Source organism: Uranotaenia lowii, chromosome 2 (assembly GCF_029784155.1).
Source record: "Uranotaenia lowii strain MFRU-FL chromosome 2, ASM2978415v1, whole genome shotgun sequence".
Classification (NCBI taxonomy): Eukaryota; Metazoa; Arthropoda; class Insecta; order Diptera; family Culicidae; genus Uranotaenia; species Uranotaenia lowii.
Genome location: NC_073692.1, coordinates 347,397,892 through 347,424,843, shown reverse-complemented (window position 1 = coordinate 347,424,843; position 26,952 = coordinate 347,397,892). Strand labels below are relative to the sequence as shown.

Below are 26,952 nucleotides of genomic sequence, written 5' to 3'. Positions count from 1 at the left end.
GCAGCCAAGGTCGAGCCAAATTTCTTACTTGTTTGTTGTCATTTTAAACACGTTTTGCTATCAAGGAGGGGGGGGGGGTATAAACTCCGACCCCCCCCCCTCCCTGTCGGCCTTGTTTACACTAGATATTAAAGTTTTTTTCATTGGTTGATTGTAGAATTTGCCGCAATGATCTGATCCGTCGTAGACCGTCTCTCCATGAGGCCTGATGTCTTCCCACAAATCTGTTATCAATGTGAACATTTAATCCCATTTTACCCTACATAATTTTAAGTTTTATTCTCTTATTAATTTTTCTTGGGGATTTTCATCCTTTGGATGATCCATCCTTTAAAACAAAAGTTTTCATACGATGTCACCTTTTAAAAGGTGTTTCACAGCAAGGATACGCAACTGCAACATCAATCTGCTCGAAAACCAAAATCCTTGCCAACCCAAGAAACCAACCAAAAAGGGATATAACAAACTGATGTTCACAGGTTCGGAAAACTACCACCACGTGGCGCTTGAAATATTTCACCTTGGTCCTGCTCCAGAGATCTCTCGCAAACGGGGTGGGAAAAACTTAACGAAACCACCCTTCGCTCTCTGTTTTTACCAAAACTCCGAACACCGCCAAAAAGGTTTTGCCTAAGGTGAGCCACAACAACACTGTGAGTTGAATTGAACACGTGAGTTGAGAGATCTCACTTCGCTTTTTCCTTCGAAAAATTTCCAAAGAGAAAAATTGAAGTAAAGAGAGAACTGAAAATGGAAATTCATCCCTTGTTTTGTGCCAACCTAACGGTGGCGGTCGAACGATGCGTGATTGTGCAACTCCTTTTCGGAGCAAAAACAGAAGAAGGGTGTTGTTTTTTTTCTCGACTCAACTTCAACCACCCAAAAGGGAGAGAGACTAGCTCGAAACAGAGCGGGCGAAATGCGTATTCGTGTGTGATGACGGGAAGGCTATTTTGGGTCCTATGCTGCTGCTGTTTCTGATGGGCCGGAGCATGTTTTTCGTCCCGACTCCAGGCTGCTGCTGGCTCTGATGTGAGTGTGTATGCGAGGTCACGTTTCGTCTGGTTCTGTTAGCTTTCAGAGCCAGGAGAAGGCCAAAAGGATGCTAGAAATTTATGCTTCGGCGAGAGAGGAGATTAGTCGGAGCTGGATGTTTCATAACACTGGGTCGTGTCCGTGTCTGCTCAGTCCGTGTTCGTGATCCGTAAGACAGGCGTTGAATCGGGAGGCGCAGGAGAAGGAAAAAAAAAAGCGTGTGCGAAGAATCGAACCCTGGATGCTACAGGCTTCAGGGAACAGTTGGGTGGAATCAAAGTAGGCAACCAAAAAAAAAGGGAGTAGGGGAAGATTTTACTTTTTGGTGGTTCGCGAAAAGAGGGTTCTTCACAGAAGGAAAATTCTTTAGGCGAGTGAAAAGTATGTGTTTATGATGATGAAGAATTTGGTGCGGTGATAAGTTATTGAATCTCGCGGTCGATAATCTGTGGTTTCCCGATGCGTGAACCGCGAATGGCTAGCGCAAATACCATGAATTGTGGCAAATAGTCTTCGCTAGGAAAGGTTTAATTGCGAGGTGGTTGTGGTTTTGCGGTGATCGAACAAATTTTCCGTGGAAAATTCAATTCGAGTGAGGCAAGAATTTGGTTTGGCTCGTTCGGAGCATTCTATTCTGTTTCTAACGTCAGTGGAAGATTTCGATCCGTAAGCAGAGAAGAAAATTCCATTCCAAGTCCTTCGTTTCAAGGAAAGGGCGTGATTCCTGCTTGTTGAAGCTCCATTCTCCGAGGGACGACGTCAGATGGGTATGCCAATCTTTAAGGCCCGTTATATGTAAAGCCAAAACTAGTCGAAAAAGAAGAAATAAAGGATTTCATGTGAAGGAAGGAGTGCCCAAACACACGAAAGGGTCACTTTCAACGACGACAAACAGCAAAAAAACGCTCCAAACCCGAAAAAAAGTTTCCCAACCAGCTTTGGGGCAGAAGAAAAGCCGGACGGAAAAAGCCAAACATCACAAACATCAGGTCGGTACAGTTATTACATTCTTTAAATACCACCTCTCATGCTTGCCTTTCATTTCTCCATTAAATCATGAATTATTTATGACGTTACGTTACGATTCGCATTTTTTTCTTCTTCCGTCTCCATTTCTTGGCCACTTCTGGGCTTGTTGTTATTCTAGGGATCTCAAGCGTATTGTCCTGTGGCCAAGACGAGAGCAAAAAAATACCAAGGGGTGGGGTAGTGTTCTCTGTCGAAAGTGACGATGATAGGCACTTGAAAGGCCGTTTTTTCCTTCATTTTTACTGCCAAAACTTGGGTGGGGTATTTGCTTAGGACCAACCTTCGAATGGGGGCAAAAAATCACTCCCAAACCCCACCCACCCACTCAAAAAGAAACAACAGAGTGAGCCTTTCCACATTTCTGAATCCTAGTTGAGCGTGGCAGCAAAATGGCACACACTCGGGCAGTTCAGCCATAACGACACGGGACTCCCCAGAAACAGTGTAAAAATCATACATCCATAGATATAAATATACATATTAGGTAGTGCCAAATGACTCCAGAATAGCCCCAGTATCATTATGAAGAGTGGGTGGGGTGGGTATTTGCGCGGACAATGGCTTCGGAGGGGAACCTTTAATGATTTTGGTTTCGCTTTCGGTTTCGGTGAATGTGGGCTGGGTTCTGTGTACGCCTCTGCCAAGCCATTCGTCTTGGGGGCGTTCGGGGGGTGGGTTTTAATTTTTGTTTTTTTTCCTTTCCCCAAGTAATGCTACTGAACTTGCTGAAAGTCGTGGGTGTAATGAAGAAATTTTTCAACAGAATATGAGCTTCGCGTGGAATGAAATTGTGAACCGTGGACGTATGGAATTACGGTTTTCCATTCACATCGAGCGGGGATTATTTTATGTAATTGCAATTCGAATAAAGTCATAAGTCAAAGTTCAAATTCCTCTTAAAAATAAAAGAAAACAGTCATTGCATGACATTCAGCTTGCATTTACAGGATGGAATGGCTTTCAGCTTCTTTAAATTTATTTAAACAAAATTCATTACATGTGGGCGGCTCAATGGTCTAGGGGTATGATTCTCGCTTTGGGTGCGAGAGGTCCCGGGTTCAAATCCCGGTTGAGCCCAATATTTTAGAACATGGAAACGGCAAATTTAAATTTAATTCAGCTTATGATTGATTAATGAAACATGGGTTTTCATTTGATTGAACCGCCTTTGATCTGCTGCTGCTTGTTTTTGATTCTGCACCTTGAATAGAAGATAACTTTCAACATAAAATAAAGCTAAATATTTTATGAATTTTATTAATTTGATAAGTAAAATTATTCAACAACAGCCCTAGATCTTTCTATACATTCTGACATCATTTAAATATTTTAGTCAACATTTGTCACATATGTAATTTAGGTTCAGATGTAAAACATAATAAATGTTTTTTTTAATACAAAACTACGTAAAAAGGGTTGGTATCAGAATAGATTTAACTTAACTTTGCGGTTAGAGTCTATATTTACTTTCTTGATATTTTGAAATCTCAGGAAAAGTTAATGTTAGATACATGAAATTTTCTGACTTTACCGAAAATAAAGAGCTCTACAATTTTTATTTTTAGATTTTTGAAAAGGGTTGCCAGAGTCACCCAACAAAAAAGGAAAATTAGCCGGTTACAGTCATACAGTCCGCATTACTGTTTCGAGTGTAAATTGTACCATTTTAAAATTCTTCAAATTTATGCTATCGGATGCTCTTTAATAATTTTTTATTTGTTTTTTGTGGTCTTCAGAAACCGACCTTGAATAAAAAAGTCCCTTAAAATGGATGTTTGCCACAAATTTAGAATAGCTCGTTTTACTGAAGTCGTATTGAAAAAATTTTGATTGATATGATTTCAGATAGATTCAAAGTGCTTAGTTTTACAGACAGAGCCGGATTAAGCCATGTGGCCCGGGCAGTTTTTCTTGCGGGCTCCTATGTATCGATTTTTTTTTTGCATATGCCATCCCATAGAATATATTCTAAACATACAAAAGAAATGGAAATGAGCTCAGTATTTTTTCAAATGCAAAATCCGTTTCACAAATTGTTTAATAACTCAATCACCCACTTAAACTCTCTGTTTAAGAAAAATTCTGAGATTAATAAAAAAAAACCTGATATTACATATCAGGTTTTGCTTTTACCATTGGTCGCATTGTGTGTGCTTCATCGAGTTCAAGAGAATCAAAGAATAATAGAGTTAAATTCAAAGCCGGAATTAAATTTTAATCAGATCCAAATTTCAGTTTTTCGAATCTAAGTCATAATTCAAATAAAGATTGGGAAACAAATTACAAATAAAATTTAAATATTAAATAGAGAATCAAAGTTACAATCAGAGCCAAAGCAAGAATTTTTGTTTTAAATTCATATTAATTTTTTTTTTAAATTTCATATCTTTCAAACAGTTCAGTACCCTCAACAAAGATCTCGAGTTTTGAAAATCAGAAAACCATGAAACTGCAAAAATCAACACAGGAGGAAATCTCCATTAGTAAAGAATAACTCATAAAAACTCGCAATTCAGCCATGAGAATATTTTAATGATGAATATAATTTGAGACAGGTCAATTGGAAAATGAAATGATGAATTTTGGATATTTACATCAGTAGAGAATAATTTCAAAACAGAAGTACCTCAAACCCAACAGCATGAAACTTCGGTGAAATAAATTCGAAAAGCTACAATTTGAATTTCAATTCTAAAGAAGAAACTTGTATGAAAAATTAACATAGAAACTCAGTATTGCGGATTGATCCTATTTCAGCAATTCTTGTTGGATTTCAATTTTGTTTTTTAAATTGATTTTTGGAAAAAGGGTGTAGGGTGTTTAAACTAAGGTTGCCAGATTGCCCGGTAATATCCGGCTTTGCCCGAATATTTAATACAAAATTACGCTTTTCGTTACACTGCGAACAACTATTCTAAAACTTTAAATTAAATTTATCAAATAATATTATCAGAAATGTAAAACGATCCTTTGAATACCTCAAGTTCACGAATTTTGCGTATTTGGTAGATTTGCCGTTTTGAAAAGGCACGGCGTGCTCCGGAAATCGTATATTGTGTGTTTTTCGCGGTTCCAAATTTGATAAAAAATCTCAAAAAATATGAAATTTTGAATTTTTCATTGATTTTAATGTCTTTACAAAATAAATAATTTATTTTATCAATTTTATTTAATATAAAATTTGAGAACAGTCCAGTCCGGCTCGGTTGCCCGGATTTTATTGAAAAAAGCCCGAATTTTGCCCGGATTTATTCACTTTATTTGGCAAATCAAACAAAGAAAGAACAACAAACGCCTCCGAAACGAAATTTTTTGAGCAAGTTTTATAAAAATAATTATGAAAGTCTTAATCACGATTCAATATCTGTCGAAAAAGTTAGACGAAAAAAAATTTTTTTAAAAATTTTTTCTTGATTTTTTGTAGTGTAATTTCCGGGTTTTTTGAAAATTTGCCCGGATATTGTCAGGATTTATGGTTGCACTTTTGAAATCAAATGCCCGGATTTTGCCAGGATTTTGTAAAAAATTGCCTGGTTTGACCGGCCCGGATACGCGCTGAAAAAAAAATCTGGCAACCATAGTTTAAACCAACGAGAATTTCTTAAATGATCGATTAATTGATTCTTAATAGCCCGGTACGAATAGCACATTCTCGAGAAAACTCAAAATTCTAAATGATTTTCAATGTTTCTCTTCCCGTTTATTTTATTTTACATTTCTGAGATACCCGGATGGCATATTTATATAATTCCTCACAAAAATTGTTGAAGCTTAAGTAAATGCGATATATCTGTGTACTTAATGCAAAAAGTATGTAGGTACGTAATGTTTTATACGTTATACTTTTTCTGTAGTTGATCAAGCAACGGGGTAGCCCGGTTTCTATAAAACTGTAAAATCATGTCCGTATTTGAAAGATTTATTCACAGATTAAAAAAAAAAACGAACAGAAAAATCAAAACGGACTCAATTTTTTTGGGCTAGTTTTATCTAAACGGATTTTCGTTTGGAGTTTGAAAAACTATTTTATTAAACGAGCTGGTGAGTTGTTTCGACAAGATAATTAACATTTTAAGTGTTTTTTCTTACTTTTTATACAGTCACTGGGTTCTGCTTTAATTGGCACGAATTCTGTGTTGAAAAAATCCAACCGCTCAGATTTTGCCAGGTTTTTAAAAAAATTATCTTGATTTGCGAGAAAATTCTAGGAGGGGCCCCTTAACTTATATTAGTGTAAACCAATTCGAGATATTATTTCGCGGGCGCTCTCATCGCTTGTTTATTTTACGTTTTAATTCCAATTCTCTGATTTTTAATTGTTTTTCTAGCTTTCTAGAGCCTAAAGTATAACTTCATAAGAAACATAGATTTTTGATAGAAAAAAAGCTTTCTTTTTAATTTTATTTTAATCTAATAGAAAGTGATAAACTAAGCTTGAAAAAAATAAAAGGGTGACCAATTTCAGTATTGGATTACAAAATTTCATCATATTCTGGACCAAATGTGAGGTAGATCGATTTCTGCTTCACGCTTTTTGTTACACCGCGAACAACTATTCTAAAACTTTAAATTAAATTTATCAAATAATATTATCAGAAATGTAAAACGACCCTTTTAATACCTCAAGAATACGAAATCTGCGTATTTGGTCGATTTTCCGTTGAAATAAGGCACGGCGTGCTCCGGAAATCGTATATTGTGTGTTTTTCGCGCTTCCAAATGTGATAAAAAATCACAAGAAATATGAAATTTTGATATTTTTTTAAATGTCTTTACAAAATGAATAATTTATTTTATCAGTTTTATGAATATCAGCTGATTATTCAGTAAAAAACTAAGGTTTTCAAGTTAAGAATCAATGGTTTCAGTTTTTCTTAAATGTCTATTTATGGCATTTGGTTTTGGAAACCAATAACCTTTTTTTACTTAAATTGAATGTTTAAACCAGTTTAAATTTAGCTGTCATGAAAAAATTTCATTATTCGAACCAGGATAGTTCTTTTTAAAAAACGCCATCTTTTTTCGGCCATTTTGTCTTTTGACTCAATTTTTAGACGCCATCAAAATCATAAGAATTTTTTCTTCTTCATAAATAGATAGTGGACATGAAGACAATTCCAGAATGGTATAGTTTATGGAAATTCAGTTCAGGTTCAGTTCTTTTGGAAGTACAGCCGAAATAGTAATCCAGGTATGACTCTTACCCACTAAATATCCTTTTTTAACCGTAAAGGAAGCTTAAATGGGAATGCCAAACCTTTCACAACTTCATTATGATTTTCAGATGGATACCTTTTAATGTAACGCATTTGCTTAAAGAGTTTGAACTAAGAAATTTGTCGATGTTATCGATGTTGCCGCGAATAATTGTCAATGTTATCAGAAGAGTGATTATTTTAATTATATTTTTCCTGAGGTGACCACCCAAGTAACAATTTTAGCTTTATTATGGTCGGCAAAATATCGTTTGGACTATCGCATTAATCTTCATAAAAAAGCTAAAGCGCATTCTATAACATCACCTGGACTCTAATAAAGCCAAAATCAGGCTATTTGGCCCTACCCTAGAAACGTCATCAAGACGTATAATTGTTGGTCATCAATTTTGGTCACCAAAGCTTTTAAAAAGCTATTATAAAACATGTTAGAAATTTTTTTTTTTTCGGTTCTGTCAGTTCTCGGAGTTTTTTTTTTATTTTTTCCAGCAACCATAATGGTTGATGAATGATGATTGCATTATTCAGATATGATCTGGTAAAATTAATAGCTGAAAAAACCAATATTTTAACCATATATTGAGCTTCTTTTCTACTGCCAGTCAAGATTTTAGGTAAAATGTATATGAAATAGTATCTTAAAATAAATGCGCCTCGTCAAATCTGATGGTCAATCATGATGGAATTGATGGAAAAAGGCCTGAAAAATTTTTTTCCAATGCTTGCATTGTGAATCCATCAACATGGCGTCATTTTGTGCCCTTCGATTTTGCAACCAACATGGCGTGAGTCAATTCATAGTTTTATTATGGTTTAATGATGGCCCCAAAAAAAGCTACGATTTGACGTTTCTCTCGCAAGCCAACCAATTGCACGCTAAGGTTGAGTTCCTCATTTCTGAGTTGTTAATCGTTAGTACAGTAAATGAGGACAGACTTTTTGAATGAAAAGGGATTGGTTTTGAATGACCCGTGGAATAAATCATGAGTTGAAGTCAAATTTCGATGTTTGACGCCATCTTGAAATCCAAGATGGCGGCTTCCGCTGAACTTTAAAATGGTGTAAATGACTTGAAATAGCATGAAACCCCAACAAAATGGGTATCGGGTGAAGGGGGTTTTGTTTATAGTTTTTGATTTTTTTTGCCATTTTTGTAATTCTTTTATTCCTATCATGCTATTATGTCTAAATTTTATTGGTCTTATTCTAGCGAAAACTATAAGGTTATGTTGTTTCTGTTAACCGTCTGATTTTGGCACATGTGCCAAATTCGATGTTTCCAAAATCGAATGTTGCCAAAAACGAATGGGGTCTGTATTGTGGTAGTTTTTGTGGGATTTTCAGTCACTTACAGATTTTTAGAGAAACGCGAAAAGAGATATTTGACTTCTATCATTTAGCCTTAGCACCCAATACAATATATTTGGGAGTTTCATGCTATTTTCATTCATTTACAGTATTTTTAAGTTCAGCTGAAGCCACCATCCTGGATTTCAAGATTGCGTCAGAATGCAAAAATAAACTTTTTATAGCTTATCCCAATTGACAAATATCCATATTTTGGAGGTTTCATGCGATATTCAATGATTTAGAGCATTTTTTAAGTTTATAGAAAGCTGCCATCTTGGATTTCAAGATGGCGTAAGATAGCAATATTCGACTTCTACTCGTAAACCCCTTCACCCACTACCGATTTGGGTTTCATGTCATTTTAAGTCATTCACTACATTTTAAAGTTTAGCGGAAGCCGCCATCTTGGATTTCAAGATGGCGTAAGATAGCGTAATTCAACTTCTACCGGTTGATTTCTTTTAACTTATACCCCTATAATATAGGTTTTATGCGATTTTCAGTCATTTACAGTATTTTTAAGTTGAGTGGTAGCCGCCATCTTGGATTTAAGATGGCGACGGGCAACGAAATTTGACTTCTACTCGTTTATTACTTTCACCTGATAACCATATTGTGAAGGTTTCACGATATTTTCAGTAATTTTCAGCTTTGAAAATAAAAGAGGAAGCCGCCATCTTGAATTAATGATGGCGTCAAGCTTTTTTTTCCTACTATTTGGGCCCTTTCACTCAATACTCATATTGTAAAGATATTCATAACACTTTCGGTGATTTCAAGTTTTCAAAGATGTATTTTTTTAATTTAAACTCAAAACCAACACGCATAACTTACCAAAAATGTGTAAAAATGGGAGTTCCAATTCAAATATGTGCTATCTAATCTGAGCGTGTCCTGTTTTGACATTTTGATCGAGAACTGTCACTAAGTTTTATGGCGGTTTAATAATCAGGCACTGAGTGCTATTATAAAACATGCAAAAGAAAGCTTGGAGCAAACTTCTAAGTTTGTGTTTTATTATAGTTTTAAAAAAGCATTCATAACTCTTTCAAAATAACTAAAATAGTATGTTTAATAAAAGTTTTATTAGCGTTTTCAAAACCATCTGCAAACATATGGTCGAAAAAAAATATAAGCATTCTGCATGACCATAATAAAACCGTCATAAAACGAGCTGCACAAAAAAATGCCATAATTAAACCATAATAAAACTTCCTAATGCTAGTTGGCATAATCTGTGTTACTTGGGCATAGGCCCTTTTGAAGATTACAATTTTTGGAGGCAAGTGTGGAGTAACCTTTTTTGGAAAGAATTTTATAAAAGATAGTGTAAAATATACAGCTCATTAGCGCCGCTGTTCGTTGGGCACAAACTTCAACTCTTTCACCACTCTCAGTGAGTAAAAAGCACTCTTTCGAAGTCAGTTTTATTGTACAGAAAAGCATAAAAAATGATACTTTTTATAATGAAATCATTTGATTTTTCAGAATTTATCCTGATTAATTTGTGAAAAGGTACAAGCAGAATAATCAAAACAAAAAGGAAGAAATGTCAACTGTTTAAAAACTAATTTATTAATATTCGCTCTTCACGAGAACTGCTGCTTCTAAAAGTATTCCTCCCATTGAACAGAACTTGACCCGAATGACAATTGTTAAAGGGTCTTTAATGAATATTAATAATAATAATAATAACAGAATGTGAGTTGGTTATATATTAATAGTGAGAATTATTTCTCTAGCACAGAAAAAAAAACAGTTAGAATACAGTTACCAGAACTCCAGACGAATTTTTAATTTATTAGATTTTTAGTACATTTAAGGCCGTCCGTCAGTCCGCTAGAAAATCGTAAAATAAGGATTTTTTTTTGTTTTTAAGCGTTTTCCAGAAGTTTTACAGATTGACATAATTTAGAAAAGAACTCGTGCTTTCTTATATGCTGTTACTTATTGTTAGTGTTTATTCAATTTTACATGCACACTTTTTTCTAATTATCTATTAGGTAAAATATTAGATACTTAGATACTTGGAAAAATCTTAACTTTTTTCTTTGATGACAATCGTCTAGTCATTTTTTCTCGAAAAGAATTTCTTCAGGAAATGGAAGATCAAAGCAATCTGCGCTTCGACCATGACGCAAAAATTTATGCGCTTCCAATAAAGTGGTTTATATAGGCAAACATTTTGAATTGGTCTTTCAACAATAACAACGCCTAAATTAATAAGAATAATAAGTTGTATGATTTAAGTGATAATCAAATGTGTTACATGAATTCCATCTCCCATTCCCCACATTGCCCCCTCCCTTCCGTTCTCCTCATTGAATGGAGAGGTGAGAACTTAATATTCATAGAAGTATTTTTCGTACTCAAATACTTTCTGATGCCTAATTTGGATTCATTTGCTTGATTAATTCTTGGAAGCCCCCGTTTTCCCCTTTATATCGTTCCGCTGAAGAAAGAGTGGGGCTTCAATTTATCATAGAAACATTTCTCGTATCCAAAAACCCTCACATGTTTGATATGGTTCCATTTGCTCGATCAGTTTTCCAGTTATACTGAAAATTGTAAGGGAGACCCGTCCTACCCCTTTTTCCCCCACCTCTTTGAAGAAGTGAGGATACCAAATATTCATAGAAGCATTTCTCGTACCCAAATATCGTTCCATGCCAAATTTGGTTCCATTTGCTGTTGTAGCTCTCAAGTTATACAGTAAAAATTGTATGAAAATTCCTTCATTAGAACATGTCTCGTTTCCAAAAACCCTTCCATGCCAAATTTGATTATTTTGCCAGTTCATTAAAAAATTATAAAAGAGATCCCCTTCCCCCTCTATATCATTCTATTGGAAAGAGGGAAGGGGAGGGGGGTCACAAATAATCATAGGAATATTTTCCGTATCCAAATACCATCCCATGCCAAATTTGGTTCCATTTGCTTAATCAGTTTTTGAGTTATGTAAAAATTTATAAAAGAAGCCCCCTTCCCCCTCTATATCTCCCTACTGGAAAGCGGGAGGGGTCTCAAATATTTATAAAAATATTTTTTGTGTCCAAATACCCTCCCATGTCAAATTTGGTACCATTTGCTTGATCGGTACTCGAATTATGCAAACATTTGTCTTTTGTTTGGGAGGCCCTCTCTCCCCTCCCTGTTAGAGGGAGGGGTCTCAAACCACAATCCGAACCTTTCCCGGCCTCCAATACTCCCACCTGTCAAGTTTCACGTAAATCGGTTCTGTATTTTTAGAGTCCATAGGGAACAGACAGACAGACAGACAGATAGAAATTAATTTTTATATACATTGATTATAATCAATGCATAGAAGCTATAAAAAAACTTGAACCAATTATAGCACGATATGCACATATAGAGCTACTATGTAAAGTTAACAAGCATTAAGACTGTTTCACTAAAACTTCCTGTTAATGCTTATATTTCACCTACCTTATCAGAGTATTTTTCTCAAATTTTCATATTTCAGACATACACGAATTGTTAGAAATGTAAGTAGACTGTGCTATGAGATTTATAGCTTATTTGTTTAGAATCCATACAAAAAAATCAAGAGTTCGCTTTTTTCATACAGATCCTTCGCCTTAAGAGTTTCGCTGTTGGTTAAAGATAGACTCAAAGGGCAATGTACTTGGAAAGCCATATTCAAATGAAGTATTACGCTTCCGGCTTCGTCACTTTCCAGTAAACCTACCATTACTGATAGACCTTAACAATAGTATCCGGGGGCGTCGTGCAGCAATCTTCGATAATCGGTCATCGACTGGAAAACCAACTTCCAACGATCCACGGTGAAGCAATTTTAGCCATTTTCTCCGGAAATAAAAACCATTTACCGCAAAATCGAAAAAGAAAACGTATGGTTTCTGTTTTCCAGTCCAATAGATTCAGAACCGTTGTCGGTCGTCTTCCGGTTCTCAGAGCCACGTGGTGGAACCCAAAGATAAACTGGCGAAAATTGGTTTCCCTCTGTCACACGCCTCGAAATTTGAATTCTAGATTTTGGGATTGGGTATCTTTGTGTGTGTGTGTCTTTGTAGTAGCTAGCTCTACTAAGAGAGATCAGATCATCGACCCCGCATACCAAGACGTTTTATCTGACAGGCTGAAGACGTCTGTTTTTCGCCAATCTTTTGCTGTTGATTTTGTGGGCGCATTTATTCTACGCTCGAATGCAAAGATCTTCCGGGGGGAATTGGAAGGTTTAGCGGCTGGTTTTGGGGAATATGGGTCGCAAAAATGCCGACGCCGACGACATTGATATTGAGATTTGTGGAAATTTTATTGACTGATATTCAGGGAGTCTCCTTCTCTGCTGGATGTTTCCCAGTTGGCTCGTGTACTGTTTTTCCGATGTGCAGCTTTTCAGAGGCTTTCCGGATTCCATATTGTTGACTCTGTGCTGCCGGCCGGATGAAAACCGGGGCCAGTGAAGGATGGTTTGATCTTGATCCAAGTGATAAAGCAATGGGACGTGACTGCTGAAATCCGGGGGTATCAGTGAAATCTCAACCGGGATGCTATTTTCGACTGATGGGGGCTGTTCGGAGTGGTGGGCGAGGGGATTCTTGAAAGATTTATCAGTGACGACGCCCAGCAGCCGCCTCCATATCCTTGCTGTTTGATTGAGTTGGGAGGTTAAACGTAACAAGATTTTGCATACGCTTCCCCAAAAAGTAGGAAGCAATGGGACCGGAAACATGCCGATTTGAATCAATATACACTCCAGCCCCTTTACGCCACCCAAAGTTGGGTCCCTCCCCCCTCAGTTGGGGTCGTGTCTGGCAAATTCGATTTATGAGATCTGAAGGAATACTCTCCGTTTTTTGCGCAAAATGAAGCCATCATCATGCGGGGTGTTTTTCGTTTTCCATTTTTGCCCCATCCCGGGGAAAAACCTTTGCTGAGGAGGGTTGAAACGGGCCTGAAAAAAAATTTCAACAGTCAATCGGTTTGTGTCTTGTGATGTCAACACATACTACCCTATCCCCTGGCAGCACACATCTCATAACTTTTTCGAGTTGGAACCATTCGCAGAAAGGAGGAGGGAAATTAAATTTTATGTTGATAAATTTCGATGTCATGACACGGCATGTGGGAATCATCCGGATGCTGCCACGTTGCCTCTGCACATTTATTTTTGGCTCATAAATTTGTCCTGGATGGGCTCGGCTAGGAGCGTTTGTTTTGCGGCATTTGATTGACTTCTGAGGGGTTGATTTTTTTTGTTATCTTGGTTCGGTTTGGGGGAAGGAGATAAACGGGTCAAATTACACCGCTCGCTAGAGATCTGGGAAGAGGAGCAGTAAGTAGCTTTAAGATTGATATCAATGTGATCTTGGGAAGTCTCTTAATGGGTTTGTTAATAGAATCTGAAGATGGAGAGGGGTTTTGCAGGTTGGAAGGGCTGAATGTAGAGTGCTGGCAGATATACTTGAGATAGTTGACAACGCTAAACTAAACAGCTTATTTGTGAATTATTTAAACAGTATTCAACTACCAGAAAATGTTGATGAAGGCCTACAAGAAATCACATCAACTTACAATCGCTTTGTGAAAATTTCTACTCGAATACTTAATAAAAGCGCTTTTTGAATAATTCACCACATTCTAAGCTCTGGAGGAACATAAATACGCTCTTAAATAGGTAAATCTAAAACATCTTCCTCTATTAACCTTTCAGATGAAAGAGGTGTTATAACCAATAGTAAACAGATTTGTGAGAAATTTAACAAACACTTTTCCACAATTGGAAAGAACCTGGCTGAAAAGATTCCAATTAATACTGAAAATGATCATTTGTCTCAAATCGAACAGGTAGAAAAATACAATCTTCTAATGGCCCGCTAGTGTAAACGAGGTTCAACTAGTTATTTTTTCACTTAAAAATAAAAAAGGGTCGTGGACCAGATGGTTTCCCTGTTAATGTCTTGGAAAATAACCATGAAACATTTTCGTACATACTTACAGAATATTTTCATCGAATTTTGGAGTCAGGAGTTTTCCCGAACTGTCTAAAAATTGCGAAAGTTATCCCTGTTTTTAAGGCTGGCGATTCGCTTGACGTCAATAACTATCGTCCTATCTCGATCTTAAGCGTTTTTAGTAAAGTGTTCGAGAAGCTTATGGTTAATAGAATTGTAGACTTTCTAAATCAGAACAATATACTCTATAAACTGCAATATGGATTTAGATCAGGTTCGAGCACTCAAATTGCCATCTCAGAATTAGTTGACTCCATCATATGTGAAATAGAGTCAAAAATATTGTTGGGGCATTATTTTTGGATCTCAAAAAAGCCTTCGACACTCTAAATCATGACATATTATTGTCCAAATTGCATAAATACGGGATAAGAGGAACATCAAATAATATCCTTCGTAGCTACTTAGAAAGTCGCATGCAGTTTGTGGCCATTGAAAACACAAAAAGTGAATTAAGAAATATTGATATCGGTAAACCACAAGGCCATATCGGGCCATTACTTTTCCTTTTTATATGTCAATGATTTATGTAACCTTCAACTTAAAGGCACAGCACGTTTATTTGCCGATGATACAGCAATTTTTTATTCAGAAACATCACCTGGTATGATAATTCAGCACATTGAAGATAACCTAAAACTGCTTTCAAAATATTTCAATTCAAACCTACTTTCACTAAATTATACTAAAACCAAATACAAAGCTTCCTCGTACAAATGACCCAGCTATGAATGGAAATACTAATGAGAGAGTTAGTTGTTTCAAATACTTGGGAATTTACTTAGATGAAACTCTCTTATGGAATCGTCCCATTGAACACTTGGAAAAAAAATAACTCCTCTTTGCGGTGTTCTTTGGAAACTGAGAAATTTTGTTCCGCAACATGTTCTCTTCAAATTTTATTTTGCATTTATTCACTCTCAATTGAACTACCTTATTATGATATGGGGAAGAGCCTCTTTGTCCCACTTACAGAACCTTCAAAGGCTTCAGAATAGATGCTTGATAAACATCTTAAAGCTCCCCTTGTTATTCGCTACCCTTCAGCTATACTCTTTAAGAACGCATAACATTCTTCCAAAGCCAAATGCTTTTTTCAACCCCCATTCGTTCCAGAAATATTTCCCTATAGAGTTTCTATAGTGTCCATTTGACACTCATGACTAAAACCACTGTATCTTTCTTGTTTCTCAAACGATTTTTACAAAATTTATAGATTTGGAAATTTCGTAATGTAACTGAAATATGTTTTTCAGACAATATTCAACTACAACACTTAAGTTTTCCATTATTTAAAGTCTAAGAAAAACATGCTATCGAAAAATAACATTCAGATCAGCTACGGTATGCTTGAAAAAGTTCACTGAGTGTCCAAGAAAGCTGTTAGAAGCTATACGTTGCGTATAAAAATATGTATTTTTTTAATTTAATAACTGGTGGCAACTTAAATTTTGGAATTATTTTGAGGCTCCGATACTCAAACATTAACGAGCTTAGAAAAAAATGAGTATGTGTATGTGTTAGCTTTTCTTCTCCTCTATTCGCCAGTATTTTTTGTTTTGTTGAAGTTTGCCCAGTTTTGCTCAAAATGCCGTCGAAAAAAGAAGCATTTCGCGAGCACTTTGCGAGCACGAACTGCGCCAAAATCTCGGCTAAAAGTATACAGTACAAGATTTGAAAAAGTGAAAATTTTGCCGCTTCCACTGTTTATTATATCCTAAAATTCCCAACGCGCAAGCAAAGTAGTGGCAGACCAGCGAATATTATGGACGCAAATGGACTTCGTTCTCTTTCTCATGCCTTCAACAACAAGGATTACTGAGCCAACGGGATCCCAAATCCCAATGCCGCTGGATGATAAAAAAATATCCCGAAAAATGTTTTGTTTTGGACGACGAAAATTACTTCCTTCTTTCGAAGACGCACATCCCTGAAAACGATCGATACTAATCCAAGGATAGTTCTACTATACAGTACCGTTCATAATTGTATAGAAAATGGAAGCAAGCGCACTGTCACTTCGACTTTGAACTTCCATAACTTTTTACTCTGATGATAGTTTTTGATCAATTCTTTTGCGTTATATAGATTAATTACTACACTATTATCACACAAAATTTGAGCTTTCTCGAGTTTGTGTGGCCTGAGAAACAGTAATTTTACGAAAATCGGACTTTTAGGACTTTTCTCATTCAAACTGCAATATCTCTGAAACTACGCAACATTTTTCATTGAAATTTTGCACAGTGATTGTTGAAATATGAAACTAGCATGTCTGAAGTTTTCGAAAACTTCTATCGATGAGATCAAAAGTTACGCGAGGTGCAATATTTCAGGCATGAACCTTGAATTGCGATTTCTATAGAATTTTGGACTATTTTAAAACAAATGATTTTTTATTTCATGAAAATATTCAATGAGAAATCAAAACTACCTTGCATTTATTATTGCATAACATGGTGTGTCGGCTGATTTTTATAAAGGAAGCTACTAAATGAAGGAAAATGAAAAGCTGAGAGTGGTTTTGATCAATTTGCCGAAAAATAAACTGTTCTAACATGCTAATATGCTAATATGCTACTTGCTAGATCCTAAATTGGTAAAATTTGGTTTAGGTTTTGAGATAGAGAATACTTAATTTCGGTGTTTTTTGACTTAAATATATTTTTTGCGGTCCTCAATGTGTTAAGGTTAAAACATGCTGCAGTTATGTGATTTAACCCGAAAGTTTGGTGACAGTTTTTGTGAAAATTTTGACTTGAATTTCATAGAAATCTGCATCAAACTTAATCAATATGGGTCATTTCCTGTTGCAAATTTTATAACCTTTTCATAAAGCGTGGCGAAAAAAACTAGGCTGAATAATGTGAAAATAAATGGTAGTTTTGGTACGTGTTTGAAATTCATCAAATCTCTGCGATTTCCTTTTTTGTAATCTTGAATACCACCCAGTGAAATTATGTTTGTGATGATTTATTTTCGACAAAGATAAATCTCAAAAGACACATTACCATCTTTCTCAGTTGAAAATGTTGCTGGCACATCTGCTGCGATATACAGTACCGTTCATAATTGTATAGAAATTGGAAACACGCGCACTGTCACTTCGACTTTGAACTTCAATAACTTTTAACTATGAAGATATTTTTTGATCATATTTTTTTTTGCGTTAGATAGATCAACTATCACACTATTATATCACAAAATTTGAGCTTTCTGGAGTTTGTGTAGCCTGAGAAACAGTAATTCTACGAAAATCTGACTTTTTGGACTTTTTTCATTCAAACTGCAATATCTCTGAAACTACCCTACATTTTTAATTGAAATTTTGCAAAGTGATTGTTGAAATATAAGGCTAGCATGTCTGAAGTTTTCGAAAAGTTTTATCGATGAGATCAAAAGTTAAGCGAGGTGCAATATTTCAGGTATGAACCTAGAAATGAGATTTCTTTAGAATTTTGGACGATTCATGAGAACAATATCGTTTCCTCCACGAATCAGACAAAAAATGTCTGGCAAAAGCAATGAAGAAAAGAAGAAATGGAATTAATGATCCATTTGTATTTTGAAATCAGAATCTCACGATATTGTTTCGATTTTTTGGTTGAAATAGATTTACTGGCTGTTGAATAGATAATATAATTTTCCTATGGAAACATCTGTCCAAAATTCTATAGAAATCGCATTTCTAGATTCATGCCTGAAATATTTCACCTCGCGTAACTTTTGATCTCATCGATAGAACTTTTCGAAAACTTCAGACATGCTAGCTTTATATGTCAACAATCACTGTGCAAAATTTCAATGAAAAATGTAGCGTGATTTCAGAGATATTGCAGTTTGAATGAGAAAAGTCCAAAAACTCCGATTTTCGAAGAATTACTGTTTCTCAGGACACACAAACTCCAGAAAGCTCAAACTTTATGATATAATAGTGTGATAGTTTATCTATCGAACGCAAAAGAATTGATCAAAAAATATCATCAGAGTAAAAAGTTCTGGAAGTTCAAAGTCGAAGTGACAGTGCGCGTGCTTCCAATTTCTATATAATTATGAACGGTACTGTAGACTTAGAGCATTTTTCTCCACTATCACTGCAATTATACGAAACATTTTTGTGTATCCAATATTTTTTTTTTTACAGAAATTACCGGTTTTATCGGTTTCTCTTCTTCAAACACCGAAATACCGGATTTCCAAAAAAAAACCGCTAAAACCGACCAACCTAGGTATTTCTAAGTCATGGATCAAGCCGTCTTGTTTAGCTATCAATCAAGATGTATATACCAGAAGGAAAGTTTGTAGAAAATTTTACTGTCGTTTCTACACTAACATATTGCAGATGGACAAAACGTCCGGATAAAGCGTCATCGCATTATGCCAAAAACACAATCCTTTCTGAACACCCATTCGATTCCATTTGTACCCAAGAACCACCACCCGCCATATCTGCCTCAGTGTCACTCAATCGAAGATTTTTTTCGAAACTTGTGCTCAATGGTGTACAAAAATAATTGGGAATCCAAGAACTGCAAACAGTTGATACAGGTAGAATCAAGAGATGTATTCACAAAGTTGACTTGAAGGCCGTACAACGCTCCTGTATCCACACCAAACGGAAGCTTCGCCGAATAGCCGATTATGGACCGTTTTCAACGGTTCACTATTTTTTTTTCCAACAATGGACAATATATCTTTAATTCAAATAAATCAAATCTTCGTCAAGTACACTTGACTTTTTCACAATTTGGAAGAAAAATTCCAAAATTTTAGTTACCACCCGTTAAGACAGAATCAATAAGTATCCAGCTAACATGAAATCATATCAGGAATGATAACTTAAGTCGCTTAAAATGCTGTTGCAAATCGCAAATCCAACTTCACAGTGAAAAGATCGCATAAAATGTCGTCTGAAGTCAGCTTAAATCGGGTATTATAAAAAGTTCGCCGTGTTTGTAAATTTTGAAATGATTTTTGCCTCCCGGCGGACTTTAAGTGAGAAAATCATCGTCATGTTTCTCTCTGCAATCAGTAGTGCATCCAGATGGCTAAAAATCAGATGAGATTTGAGTAATATTGTCCAATGAGAAAAATGGAAAATATTGTCGCTGGCAGCGATGTCAGTGTGCCTGATTTTTCAGGATTTGCCTGATTTTTCGAAACTCAGCCTGACAACCTGACAAGCCAATGTATTTCCATGATTTTTTGAAAATAAGCCTGGATTTGCCTGATTTTTGTGAAAGTGATAAAAATGAGGATTAAGAAACTGCATTATATACCATTGCTGAAGGGAAAACGTTGAGCGACGACCAAAAAAACGGTCCTCACTTCGAATGAAATTTCAGTTACTTTGACGTTTTGACGTAGCCTGATTTTTATTTTTACCAGTCCCTTAGTCCTTCCCCTCAGGAGAGAACTCACATCTAGTTCAGTCGCTGAGGTGGCTCCTACTTTAAAGCACATGGCATTACGTTCCTAAACAGTATCGGATAGCGCCCAATTGGTGTAGTTTAAGTCGCTTTAGAAGAAAATGAAATCTAGATACGTATATCGCCTCCACTTCGATAGATAAATGCTGTTTTTTCAACTTTCATACGATCATTCTATAATGTATATGGAGAGTATATTAAAACAGCATAAGAATTTAGCTACAAAAATGTTTAGCAAGTTGCCCAACTTGCTAAATTTGTTGAAAGTTAGGCTTCTTACGAACTCCATTGAACATTCAGCATATCATGAAAAACGTAGGACCAAAAGCAAGTGGCTCAATGGTCTAGGGGTATGATTTTCGCTTTGGGTGCGAGAGGTCCCGGGTTCAAATCCCGGTTGAGCCCTGTGTTTTTTTATGAAGTCGTTCTCAGCATACCAGTGGGTATCTTCGAAATTCAGAATTGAGAATTCGTGTTGTACACTGGTTTCCGAGGGTAGAGGATTTCGTCAAAAATGTAGAACGATAGGGAACAAAGCCGATAAGAGAGCATTTTTATGTAGACAATGTGCTTTTGAGCTTGCCTACGGCCTACGAGTCCTGAGGAAAGAAATATGCTGCTTTTGGAAACACCTCTTCAGATACAATATTCCATTCATAGTTCTATCAGTGACGAACGGAATGCAGGTGGAAATCGCTTGCCGAACCATAAACTTCTCGGCATATATCACGATCTTCTGCGTCATGAGGCTCTCAGAAAAAATCAAACTTTTCCTGGGTCGTGACGTACAGGTTTCCAGGAATCTTTTTAAAAACTGCCTAGATATTCATCTCATGATCGATCACGCAAAAAAATTTTTTTTCGTCACATAGTGTTCCGTCTCGCGAAATAAATTACCAAATTTCACTCGGTCCATGGCAAGCGTTCTTCAATTTCTTGGACATCCCACATTCACCGGATCACGCTTCACCTCGCTCGTTTCGCCCCTACTCGTCTCGTTTTTACCGGATTCGTAGCAAACACCTGTTTTGCAGGACAGTTGTCCGGCATCGTCGCAACATGTTCTACCCAGCGTATCCGTTCAGGCTTCACCATCTTCTGGTTACTAAAGCATGGATCACTACAAATCTGGACGCATTAAAACGGGTCTATCTTGGAGCTATATAAACGAAATAAAAATGTTTTGTACTTGAAATGTAGGGTTTTTATTGCACTTTAGAGGAAAAATAATAAAAAAAATTACTCCGATGTTGTTTTGATGAATTTTCGAACTTTTGGTTGAGTATCACTCATTATAGTTTGAACACCCTATTCGCTGACATCAGCGGCCATTTTGTTCCACAATCTCTTCATCTCTGTTGCTTCCCGAGTCGTCCTACCATTCTTCTTCATCTTCTGCTTGACAATTGCCCAAAATTTTTCGATAGAGCGGAATTGAGGGCAGTTGGCTGGGTTGATGTCCTTTTCGACAAAATCCACCCGTTGGCCCAATACCACTGTAGAACCTCCTAGCTGTAGTGGCAGCTTGCCAAATCTGGCGAAAACTTAACTAGTCCTTTGTGAGATTTAATGTACGAAAAAAAAAGTTTTTCAGGCATTCCTCTTTGTAAATTTCGGAGTCCATGGTCTTGTTTTTCACAAAAACCGGAATTTTTCGTCCGCAGCTGCAAATACCTTGCCAGATCTAACACTTTCTTGCACACTTATCAGAAAAAAACGAATTTGAAGTTGCCGGGGACATCACCATGACCAGTGCAGTGCACCACTGCAGTGGCTTTACATAACTTTTTGGCCAGAAAGCTGCCCAAAATCCATCTTCACGTACGTTTCGTCATCCATGAGGATGCATCCGTCGAACTTCGTTGGAATCTTCTTGTATAATTTGCGGGCACGTCCTTTGGCTACTAAATTCTGCTTCAATGTCCGGTTTGGTTGCTTACTGGTCCGATAGGATCGTATTCCTTCGCGTAGACGAATTCTGCTGAGACGGTGCACCGGTCGGCGTTGAATTTCTTGGCAATGTCATAGTCCGACTACCCTGTGTTTTCCTTGATCGTTCTCAACACCTTCAAATGCAGTTTCTGATTCTTAGGTCCACTATAACGCTTGGTATGAACCTGCCGATCTATAGTACGCATCTCACGGAAACGTTTGAGAACGCTACACACGGTTGATTTGACCATTTTTAACGATTTCGCGATTTTTGAACCCGACCACGTCGGGTTTTTGACGTGGGTGTTCAAAATTTATTTTCATCTCGCGGCTTCCATCACGTGTAACTTTTACGAAACAAAACGAATCGTAATGAAATTTTCAGCACTGGTAGAAGAAACATTCCTCTACTAAGTGCTGCCAAAACATTCCAGATCCGACAACTAGGAGCACTATGGTAAAATAAATAGTGCGTCCAGATTTGTAGTGATCCATGCTTTAGGTTCACCGTAGATTCGCGCGAGCTGGCTCTCGTGGTTTTCCGAAAGAAACCTCCACAATCTGTTCTCCTGTACGCCGCCAAAGATGGTTCTTAACAGTCGTCGCAGGTCGATTCTATACAATACATATCGCCAAAAGTTTGAGCAATATCAGCATGTGTAGATAAGTAAGCGCCTTTTAAAAAAGCAGTGTACTACGGGCTCAACCGGGAATTGAACCCGGGACCTCTCGCACCCGAAGCGAAAATCATACCTCTAGACCATTGAGCCGTACTTATTTAATCCATAATAAACAATATAAGCCAGTCGTTTCAACTAGGGACACTTCTCCATTTATCGACTTCCATCCAACAAAACTATCTGAAGGGTGGTCTGGCCAATGGACATAACTCTAAATTCAATTACCGACGTTCGTTTCATCGTTTCTCTGGGCTGCTGCCAAATTGATGCAACTGTTTGTTCCATTTTGTTGGCTCTCTTTCCCCTTTGCCACTTTGTAGTAACTGGTGCAATGTATAAATTATTGAATTTATAAATTTTAATTTGGGTTACCAACTGATAGAAGAGGTATGAGCTGAACTAGCCAATGGTTGATCCATTTATCAAACTATGTTCACCTTAGCAAGGGTAAACATAATTCCTCAAATTTCATTGATTAACAATAGAAACCGGCTCAATGGTCTAGGGGTATGATTCTCGCTTTTACTAAACCATTGGAGTGCCAAATCGATCTTAATTTTTAGGCTCATTTATTATCATTCTTAGAATCTCTTGATTGACGGGATGAGTGAAAATTGGTTTGATTTCCTCACCTTTGTTGTCTTATCTTTCCATCGAATCGAAACCACTCACGGCATTAACAAAAGTTTGGAATCCGATCAATTGAGAAAACTTTCTTAAAAATCCCAAATTGTTAAAAGGAACAAATTTCTTTGTCGTTCCTTATCGGTCCCGATCGGTCTTTGGTTCGAAACTTTCAAACTGTGCGTGAACTGTTTTGGCGTTGACCAATTTGTCTCCTCCAGAAAATCGTCGTCGCTTTGTCGTTCCAGATATCCTAGGTCGGAAAGGTCACACGCCAGGGAGTTTGTTTCAGGTTTTTAAAAAAATAAGGACGACGAAGTCCACAAGCAGAGCAGAAAAATTCTGAGGAGGTGCGATAAGTCAGTTGTTATCCTGTTGCTTGGGTTCCAGAACCTAGAAAACTGTATCTTCATTACACGCGATCTGCTTTTGGTACGTTTTCCTCGAGGAATCTTTACAAAACTGTGAAACAAAAGCGAAACGGGATGAAAAATGACCAGTGGAAGTTTGAAATATATTTTTTTCCGAAACTCCTCTCATGGTTCGATTGCTGTAACATTTTCGGCAGTTCAGGTAGGCAGACGAATTGGAAGGTATCATTCCGTTGCGGGGCCAAAGGGAACCGAAAATTAATTGCTTTCCCAGAGTGTCCTTTTTCGGGTTCTGGTTTCTTCTTCGATGTTTTTGAAAAGTTTCGAGGCAAAAAGTGTAAGACAATCGGATAAGGAAAGAGCGAAAAAAAGCATCGTTCCAGGCAAATCCTTCTCGAACCGCGTGTGAACACCTGTTAATTTCAGGCCATAAATCTTCTTTGTTTTATGGATATGAGCTCTTCGGAAGATCCTTGGTCCCTTCTTCGGTTCTGTTTCTCAGTGTATCTTGAAAGGGATGCTGGGTGTGTTTCTCCCGAAAGGGATTTAGATATTGCAATCTCATTACAGACTATTAACTTCAATGATTTAGATTCCCTCGGTTTGATAAGGAATCGCTGGGATCGGAGGGCGGCGCGGAAATGCGCAGCCCGGTATGCCGTTGTTTGAGGTTGCATAATGGGCCAGATGGGATTCGAGTGAATGAACAAACGAGGGTGGAAAATGATGATGTCATGATTGCGGTGGTCAGGTACGGACAGCGAAATGGCTGCAGCTCAGAACAATGGCTGAGATTTCCTGTTTCTATTTTTCCACCTATGAAGATGCACTCACTTCTAGATAATGTAAAAATAAAATTCTATGAAAAACACAATCTTGGAATTGGAAATGAGATGCAATTTTGTTGAAAGGTTTTCCAATTAAACTGGAAAAGGATCAATTCAGAGGCGGCAATGTTAATTCCTTTGTTTGAAAACTTTGTCCCTTCTCGGGAGATAATCCGCTTATCTCGACATTCTGCCCTTTTGAGATATTTCAAACATTTTTGACATTCTCGATCATGTGTCAGTGTGTTTGTGAAAAATAATCTTGGGACCACATTGGCCCAGAAAAATGTTTTTCAAGGTCCTCTTCAATTTCATTTTTCAATTTTCAATCCCAATTGACGCAAATCCCCTTTAAATAACTTTTTACAATTGTTTTAGATTTTTTATTTGAGCCAGTGTAACAATATGCCAAAAATTATTTGAAAAAAAAAATGTCCTGCTCACCATACATTATACTAGTGTTTTAATAGATTTAAAATGTTCATACAATTGAAAATGAGTCTTCAATATTTACTGTTCACTGCTCTTCATTTAAGTATTTTTAAAAATATGAAACTAAAGAAAAATAGTGAAAACTTTTAACAATTTTGCTCAATACATCAAAAAATTCTCACCCATTTGCTTCCATCTGCCAGCCAGCCAAATAGATGAGGTTGCCAATGTTTAAGGATAATTTTTTAAATTTTTAGATCTGGTCGTTTAAAAAATATACCATTATTAACTCATTGAGGAAGCTTTCGAATGAAATAATACACACACTTTTTTCAAAAGCAAATATTGAAACAAATCTTCAAGTTATCTTTAATAAATTCCGAAGCTTCTTTATATCAGGGCTAGGCTCACAACAAAATTTTGATGATTCTTTTTTTGCAACTTGCAACGTTTAAAAAAATGAGAAAAGTATTAATAATTACTATATGAATTTAAAACTGATTGTCAAAAACTGACCCTATTTTTCTGATGTATTCAGAATTGTCGTTTTTTATTATCAAATCCAGTGTCGATTCTTCAATTTCTAAATATACCTTTAAATCTAAAATATGATTATCACAATCAGATGCTGAGGCATGAGCCTTTTTTAACTTTATTTTCATGGATTTATTTTTCAACTTCAAGCTCTCATACTAATTTTTTCATTTAATTTGAACTGAAACGATAAAAGTAGTAACATATTTGCTTCAAATGATTTTTGAAAGAAAGTGAAAAGTCCTTTTTTAGCTGTATGTACACTTTATTCCAAATTTATATAATTTGTAAGATTTTTAATGATACTAAAAAAAATAATATAAATATTCTGAAAGTTATTTTTTCTATTGAAGAATTTTTATCAATTACAAGTGAAATAATCCAACTTTCAAATTCAAAAGGTTTTGTACTTAAAATTTAAAGCTTGATTTCTACTTAAAATATAAATTATTATCATTTAATTAGGGGATAGTATTGAATAAATAGGGTAACATTCAAACATAGGCACATTTTTTGTGCCTATTTTTTTTAACTGATTTTGGAAGATATTGATTTCTGAACTAGATTTTTTTTTGTCAGATTTCGTTAATCACCTCAGTTTCAGGGAAATTACTTTTAGAATTTTTTAAATTAATCAGATTAAAGTGAAACCAATCAGTGATAACTGATTACGTGACTTATCTACAGGGTGTTCAATAAGTTTGAATACATTTTTTAACCAAATGGTGTGGTAAAGCCGTAGCATAAACATCTTACTTTTTTTAGAATTATTTTGTGCTATGATCAGATTATCCTGGCGTCGAAGAATTAATTCTCATTAAGTGTTCGTTTTTTAGCAGTCTTTTCACACCACAAGTACTGGTACAGGAAAAAAAATTATTGACCAAAATAAACTGTTTACAGGTCACCTAATCTGCCTCCTTTGGTCATATTCTCATGATGTCGATAATAAACAAGTACAGAATTCCTAAACTCGTCTCATATAAAATCTATTTTTTCGTATTATGTGTGAAATGTCGAAAAAGTAGCTACGTGCTAGCTAATTTTCATCAGAAAGCTTATCAACGTGATGGAGCATAGAATAATTGCTTATTATGAATAGATGAAAACCATTAAATACGTGCATGAAAAGCAATATATGAGATTAAATCTATTTACTATCCTCCATACACTCAATAACACAGATGATTGGAAAGAATGTCACAAAGTAGTAAATTTCCACAAAAAATTATACAGATTTTGCCTTGATTATCCTGTTTCAGAGATACAATAACGCTTAGAAATAGCATATTTAACAATCTCTATATAATTCAATAGATATATTTATAACTATTTTTTACATCTAAAAAGGATGTTTTCTTTAGTTTAATACGCCTACAAATAGTCAAAATTAGTTTTCAAATTAAGGCACCTCGGAGAGTTTAGTTCCTTATGTTAGAATTGTGAATCGATATTTTGAGTTCTGGAGATATTTAAATGTATATCCCATAAAAA

The 26,952-nt window shown here is 36.1% G+C and overlaps 2 protein-coding genes and 3 non-coding genes across 6 annotated transcripts in view; 4 read left to right on the top strand and 1 right to left on the bottom strand.

Annotated features, from left to right (window-relative positions):
* Window positions 1–26,952, top strand: part of LOC129743049 (uncharacterized) — a 41,152-nt gene that overhangs the window by 8,104 nt on the left and 6,096 nt on the right. Inside the window, exon 2 of the mRNA XM_055734991.1 lies at window positions 24,258–24,416. Within this exon, the coding sequence (XP_055590966.1) occupies window positions 24,258–24,416 (159 nt within the window). The remainder of the gene's footprint in view (window positions 1–24,257; window positions 24,417–26,952) is intronic.
* LOC129748807 (insulin-like growth factor-binding protein complex acid labile subunit) overlaps window positions 1,155–26,952 on the top strand; it is a 131,635-nt gene continuing 105,837 nt past the window's right edge. For both annotated transcript variants that reach the window (XM_055743559.1, XM_055743558.1), the window contains exon 1: window positions 1,155–2,024. The gene's annotated coding sequence lies outside the window, so the exon portion shown is untranslated. The remainder of the gene's footprint in view (window positions 2,025–26,952) is intronic.
* On the top strand, window positions 3,070–3,141 carry Trnap-ugg (transfer RNA proline (anticodon UGG)). The gene has a single exon. It is a non-coding gene; the product is annotated as a tRNA-Pro (tRNA).
* Trnap-ugg (transfer RNA proline (anticodon UGG)) lies at window positions 20,392–20,463 on the top strand. Its single transcript has one exon. It is a non-coding gene; the product is annotated as a tRNA-Pro (tRNA).
* Window positions 22,689–22,760, bottom strand: Trnap-cgg (transfer RNA proline (anticodon CGG)). Its single transcript has one exon. It is a non-coding gene; the product is annotated as a tRNA-Pro (tRNA).